Source organism: Triticum aestivum, chromosome 4D (genome assembly GCF_018294505.1).
Source record: "Triticum aestivum cultivar Chinese Spring chromosome 4D, IWGSC CS RefSeq v2.1, whole genome shotgun sequence".
Classification (NCBI taxonomy): domain Eukaryota; kingdom Viridiplantae; phylum Streptophyta; class Magnoliopsida; order Poales; family Poaceae; genus Triticum; species Triticum aestivum.
In genome coordinates, this window is record NC_057805.1 from 382,714,190 (window position 1) to 382,721,404 (window position 7,215).

The 7,215-nt window shown below is 48.4% G+C and overlaps 1 protein-coding gene across 1 annotated transcript; it reads left to right on the top strand.

The window, feature by feature from the left end:
• The first annotated feature begins 819 nt into the window (after positions 1-819).
• Positions 820-3,097, top strand: LOC123100079 (LOB domain-containing protein 30). The gene is made up of 2 exons (XM_044522069.1): positions 820-1,409; positions 2,225-3,097. Exons 1-2 carry the CDS (start codon positions 1,035-1,037, stop codon positions 2,630-2,632), a joined length of 783 nt encoding a protein of 260 aa, XP_044378004.1. The 5' UTR covers positions 820-1,034; the 3' UTR covers positions 2,633-3,097.
• The last annotated feature ends 4,118 nt before the right edge of the window (positions 3,098-7,215 follow it).

Sequence of the window (7,215 nt, forward strand, 5' to 3'; positions counted from 1 at the left end):
CCGATCGATCACCTACCCATAAACAAAAGGGGCAGCGCGCAATACGTAGCGTATGGAGGGGAAGAATGTCATGTTAGGCTCACGTGGGGAGACTATGCACTGATCCATCCATCTCGAACTAGCGTCCACTGTAGCGGTGGTGGAATGTGCTTGAGAGAGACCCCTCAGGAGAGGAGCCAGCCGGCCGATCGATCGTGCAGTGGATGTTCGAGACAATTAATTCGGGAGAGACTTTTTCCATCTGTACGAACCAACATAGGAGTGTATGTGAGTGAGTGCATGTGTGTTTGTGTGACGGATAGATGCACCGTTGGGTGCAAATTGGGCGAGCGGGACTGTGGTGCGGTTCCCTCTTTGGCTCGATCGCCCCTCTCTCGCATACATATGCAGCATGTTTGCTTCACGCAATCTTCTAGCCCTTAAGAGAGCGAAAGAGCAGAAAGAGAAGTGTGTAGAGAGGGAAAGAGTGGTACCAGCTGCTGCTCGATCGCTAGGCTTCCATGCCGTGGCTTTAAAGTCTCATCAATACCACAAAAACAAAAACTACACATACATGTTAGTCCAGCAGTGGGACGAGCAGGGAAAGTGTGCGTATATGAGATATGAGATATGCATGAGAGAGAAACCGAAAAAAGAAAATCGGGGTGGAACTGTAACCCCCCATGACCTTCCACCAATAGGACAAACACCAAAAGGAGGCAGGGATTTCCATATATTACGCGTTTGCCCCTCCCCCTCCGCGTCTACTATATTGGCAGCCTGCCTCCCTCCCCATTCGACCCTCCTCTCCTCTCGGCTCTCGCCCTCTCTCTCTCTCTCTCTCTCTCTCTCTCTCTCTCTCTCTCTCTCTCTCTCTCTCTCTCTCTCTCTCTCTCTCTCTCTCTCTCTCTCTCTCTCTCTCTCCATACCAACACCGGCGAGCGAGGGCACTTGTTTTATCCTATAACTAGCAAGTGCCTAGAGGGAGCAGCAGATATAAGGGGAGAGGGCCGATTAAAAGCTCTCTTCTTGCGGCCGATCGATCTAGCACAGCAATGAGCTCGGGCGGCGGCAGCAGCACGCTTGGCGGCTGCGGCGGGCCGAGCGGGAGCGGCAGCGGCAGCGGAGGAGGAGGTGGAGGAGGAGGGCTTGGCGGCGGCGGCGGCGGGCCGTGCGGCGCGTGCAAGTTCCTCCGGCGCAAGTGCGTGAGCGAGTGCATCTTCGCGCCCTACTTCGACTCGGAGCAAGGCGCGGCGCACTTCGCGGCGGTGCACAAGGTGTTCGGCGCCAGCAACGTGTCCAAGCTGCTCCTCCAGATCCCCGCGCACAAGCGCCTCGACGCCGTCGTCACCATCTGCTACGAGGCGCAGGCCCGCCTCCGCGACCCCGTCTACGGCTGCGTCGCCCACATCTTCGCGCTCCAGCAGCAGGTATACATCCATCCATCCATCCATCCATCATACACCCATCGATCGAGTTAAATCTCCGTGCTGATCGATCATCGATCCTGCATGCCTCTTTGGATTACGGGAGGGAAAACCCCAGTAGGCGCCAGCGCCATGCACAGCACAGCACAGCACAGCTAGCGCCGCCTCGAACCGCCAGCTTGCTGGCTGCATGCCATGCGTATGGATCTGGATCTTTTCCGGGGAGGGTAGTATTCCGGCGGCGCGAGTATGCCGCGTCTCTTCTTTCTGGAGAAGAAAGGTAAGTCTACTTTGGGAGGAAATTAACACGGCGAAGCCAAGCAACGGCAGTGCGAAAAGGGGCACGCCAAGCGCTAAACCGGGAGACTGCTTCCCCAGCTGGACTTCGCGATGAATGATATGCGCGCGCGCACGACGTCTCATCCGTCGCGTCCGCGGCGCCGTCCGATCTTCCCCACCCGCAGATCGTACACACGCCCGTCACGCCACGTCCACGCCCACGCGCGCATATATGTTAGTACCCCGTCTCGGTCTCTGGGGTTTGAACAGGCCAAGGAGCTAGTAGTCCTTGGTTCTCGATCTGAACCCCATGAAAAGAAAGCCCTAGCACCGATCTCTAGTTCTGGAAGTTCTAACCGCCCCCTTCTCTTTTGTTTCTAGTGCAAATCTTTTGATCTTCCTTGCAAATCATTTCGTTGCATGCATGCATGTGGTTCTATCTGTTCATTCATGTGTTCGAGTATCGTTGTGTGACTGGTTTGAAGCTTGTACTAATGCATGAATGTATGTATGTGTCATGTCGTGCCGCCATTCCCCAGGTGGTGAATCTCCAGGCCGAGCTGACCTACCTGCAGACCCACCTGGCCACACTGGAGCTGCCGTCGCCGCCGCTGCCGGCTGCGCCGCAAATGCCGATGGCGATGCCGGCCCAGTTTTCCATCTCGGACCTGCCGTCCACGACCAACATTCCGACCACCATCGACCTGTCCGCGCTCTTCGAACCGCCGGCGCAACCGCAGTGGGCGCTCCAGCAGCATCACCAGCACCAGCTCCGCCAGCAGCCGTCATACGGCGCCATGGCGCACAGGGGCGGCTCCAGCAGCATGGCGGAGGGATCGGTGGGCAGCGGCGACCTGCAGACGCTGGCGCGGGAGCTCCTGGACCGCCACGGCCGGTCCGGCGTGAAGCCCGAGCTGCAGCCACCGCCGCCGCCGCATCCAAGATGATCTCAATCCTCCCTCCAAGCCGCGCGCGTGGTCCATGGCCGGAGAGCGATCAAGGCGCAGCCGTGCAAAGAGATCGAGTTCGTGATCGCAGGTGACATGGCGGCAGAAGCAGAAGAGTTGGCGCGCGGCAACAACGAGAGGGATTATTGGGATCGGTGAGGGAGGGATGATGGCGAGCATAGCGTGGTTCGAGTAGGTAGAAGAGAAGCAGCATGCAGCATTGGCCGGTTTTCGCGTATCCACCTTGTTGTTAACCAGGGGTGCAAGGGCGCCCCACTTGCTCCATATTCTACATTTGATTTGGCTTTTCCTCCAACAGAGGACGATCGCTCCGTCCATGGGTCGATCGGGTCCGTAGTCAGTAGAGGGTGGTAGTTTGACATGGGTAGCAGTGTTACTTTGGGCCACCGGCCGGACGTTCCATTAATTGCAAGATTTTTAAGAAGCTTCTATTCCTGGCTACCATACACATCCCTCTCGCTGTTGATCACGCTGGCCGGCGATGCTTAATTCTGGGTACTATCGCAGCTGTTTCGACGCATTTATGGCCTTCTCTAAATTGGTTTTGCAGCTTCTTCAGATCGACATTTTTTTTTTTTGAAAAACTTCAAATCTATTCATCTTCAATCATGATAGTACAACAAACACTAAAAATAATAAAAGTTACATCCAGATCCGTAGACCATCTAGCAATGCCTACAAGCACTGAAGCGAGCCGAAGGCGCGCCGCTGTCATCGCCCCTCCCTCGCCGGAGCCAGGCAAACCTTGTTGTAGTAGACAGTCGGGAAGTCGTTGTGATAAAGCCCCGTAGAACCAACGCACCAGAACAGAAACCGCCGCGGATGAAGAGTGTAGATCAAAAGGATCTAACCTGAAAATACACGAACAAAGACGAACGACGAACAGATCCGAGCAAATCCACGAAAGGCAGATCCGCCGGCGACACAACTCCACACGCCCACCGACGATGCAAGACGCATCACCGAAACGGGGCTAGGCGGGGAGACCTTTATTCCATCTTCAGCGAGCCGCCACCGTCTTGCCTTCCTGAGCAGAACACACACCTAACAAAGCTCGAAAAAAGATCTAAAAACGAAGCCCTCCCACCGGCAAGAGCCGAGATCCACTCCGCCTCCATGGCCATAGGGCCACCGGAAACGGGATGGACCGGCGCCGGCGCCGGTGGGAGGCAGAAAGCTAGGGTTCTTGAAGGCGGCGGCTAGGTGTGCGCCCGTGTTGTATTTGGAAGTAGTCTTCATATCGACTCGACTGTGCGTTAATTCATTTTATTTTTATTTCCGAACGAGGGAGAAGTCGGGCACTATCGATCGTTCGTGTATTTGTTTATTTGTTGTTGCGACGGCCAGCGGCGGTGCTGTGACGCAACAGTGCTCTGAAGTCACCTCCGGCGTGGAGTTATGAACAGCTCATCAGCTCTCTGGATAGGGGACATGTGGCTACATGATCGGGCCCACGCTTGAGTAGATGAGAGGGAAAAGGAATATGGTTTTGGTCAGCCTGTTTGTCAGGGATGGATCGATCCAGCCTGCTTTTTTTTTTTTTTTGAAACAGAGGCAAAAGATTTGCCTCATTCATTAATAAAGGAGAAGAGTTTTAGAGTACATGATTAATGGCTTCACATCATAGCCCGTCCGACAACAAAAGAAAGCAGTAGCTACTCTCGCGGCATGATGATACTCAGATGTCTAGCTCCCGCCGTGACCCAAAGCTTCGCTTCATCTTGGATAAGTTTTAGAATGTAGAAGGGCGGCGTTGATTTCTTCCTGAAAACTCTAGTGTTTCTCTCGTTCCAAATGACCCAACCAACAAGCATAGTCAGGGAAGCCATGGCCTTCCGGTTCGCCGTGTTGGGCTTCGACATGTTCGTCCACCAAGACTTGACGTTGTGCTCCGCCGACCATTGTTGGGTCTCCAGTGCCCCTAGTCCAAGCCACTCCTTTGTCAATCTCCATACACGCAGTGTGAACCTGCACCGAAAGAAGAGGTGCGCGGCTGTCTCGTTTTCCCTTCTACACAGGGTGCATAGACCGCAATTCTCCCAACCTCGCTTCTCCAATCTATCCGCTGTCCAGATCCTATTTTGAATCGCCAACCAGGAGAAGAACTTGACCTTGGGAGGTGCCCAAACCTTCCAAATAGTCTTGTTCATGGTGGTCGTCATGGAGCCCAGGAATTGGATCCTGTATGCGGAGGCCGCTGAGTACTCACCATTCGCCTCAAATTTCCAGGAGATATCATCATCAATGTCAGGTAAAAGTTGAAACTGCTCAAGTTGAATCCAAAGGTCCATTATGTGTTGTCCGCCGCTGTTGCTTCTAGGCATACGTATACCATGCCCCCCGTATCGTGGTGTCGGTTGGAAAGTGAAATTTGAGCAAATCAATTTAAACATGGATCATGATTCTTAACTAGTAGCGCGCTGATAATCTAGATAATCTATATACTAGTAGTATATACGTTGTTTTTGATTTCGACACAAACAAAACTTTGCCTATTAGCATCCATGTGAAACAACAAAGATGCGCCATATACACATATACACATAATTAGTTTCCCCTGCACCATTCGCATGAACAAGCCTACACAGTCGATGCGAAAGTACGGAATTTTCTCAAATAGGAAGTCAGACTATGGAGTACAAAGCGTATCTTCTGTTTTTTTTTTTTTTTTGAGAAAAAGGCGTATCTTCTGGTGAAGATCGCAGGTAAACACCTCGCACGAAAGGCTCAAAAACCGAAATACGAGCTCGAACCTGGAGCTGTGTCCCATGAGCTTTTGGCCCATTTATTATTGGGCTTTTGTTAGAATTATTGGTCTTTTGACCCACTTATTATTTTCAAACAATTGCTGAAAATCTGAGAGGCCCATATGGCCCGTTCATACATGACAGGTGAGTGTGAAAATGTAAAATCCCACCTCAATTGAAAAGGGTGTGTTGGGCCAACTTATAAGTTCGGCTTTGTCACACACCACCAAGAGCTTGAGAAGAGGGCACCTATTCTTCTCAAAAAAAAAAAGAAGAGGGCACATACACGCGTGGGAATATCTATTTGACGCATCTTGCGTCAAACTGTCGAGCTTTCGCACAGGCTGGTGATCGAGCGCTGAATCTGGGCCGGCCCGTTAACGTGTAACAGCGCTTCCGGTTTTAGTAAGCTACCAGAGATTCCCAGCCGGTCTTTATACGTTTTGGGAACCTTCTAGAAGGTTCTTGAACCGGTTTTTTTTGTTATTTTAATTATTTTTCTATTTACGTTGTTTCTTTTCTGTTTTTCTTTACTTTTCGTTTTTTTGCTGTTTTTTCTATTCGGAAATTTCAAATATTTTTTGAAAGTTTTAAAAAATGTATGACTTAAAAAAAATCACAACTTTTAAAATATATTCATGTGTGAAAAAATCTTCAGCAATTTCAAAAACAATTCTCGTTTCCAAAATTCATTCGAAATTCAAAAAAATGTTATTGTTTTTACATTTTGTTCATAATTTCAAAAATTGTTCGTGTTTCAAAAAAGTTCAAGAATTTCAAAAATTGTTCCTGTTTTCAAATTTATTCACATTTTCAGAAAAATGTTCATGTTCAAAATATGTTCGGGAATTTCAATAAATGTTTTCATTTTAAAAAATTCACCATTTCAGAGAAATGTTCATGTTTAAAAAAATGCTCGTGATTTCATCATTTTGGTCGCAATTTCTCCCATGTTTCAAATTTTATTCGCATTTTCCAAAAAGCATACAATACAATTTTTGCTTGATTTTTTTTATTTTAACTTTTTTATTCTGAATTTAAAAAATGTTCATGTTTTCCATTATTATTTAGAATTTAAAAAATGTACACTATCTTCAAGATAGTTTTTATCAGCTTTCTTTGAGACCAACGCGGATGTCTCACTATCTTGAACCTTATGTGCATTACTTACTTTACCATTGCATAATGGGTACTCTTCTGCAATATTTTGTCGGTGTTCTAAAAGAGAAAGAAGCAGACATATCATAGGTTTAGCTTGTTGGTTATGAAACTCAGTTTGGTAAACTAGTTCAGTAGTAAAGTGGACAGGATAACAACATGAAACAAACATATATCTATGTACTATGGTCACTATATGGTCTATACAATTCTAGTTTATGTTGCCAAATCAAGACAGAGGCATAGTTCAAATCATATCTGTTTAAGACAAAGCAACATAAATAGAATATAAGTATGGAAAACTACACAGCACTAATAACACTTGTAATATGCATGACATGAGAACATAACTGTTTATACAATTGAAACTGAAATCAACATAGAGCAAGTTAAAACAGCAAACCAGTTAAAAACATGTTTAAAACATACATGTTGCGTCATTGGAGTTTCAGTTGGATCCTTTAAATTTGAAATTAGCTGATATGAGTAAATACAGTGATGCAAGAGCAAAGGAGTATGAACCATAGCTGCGGAATCTAACCTGAGAACAATTATTCTTCTGCTTTAAGCGTTGAGTTGGGGTTTGGAATGGTGGTCCTCGTGCTTTGGGCACCGCAGTTGCCTTGCTAACTGCTCATGTTTGGGTGCTCTGTGGTA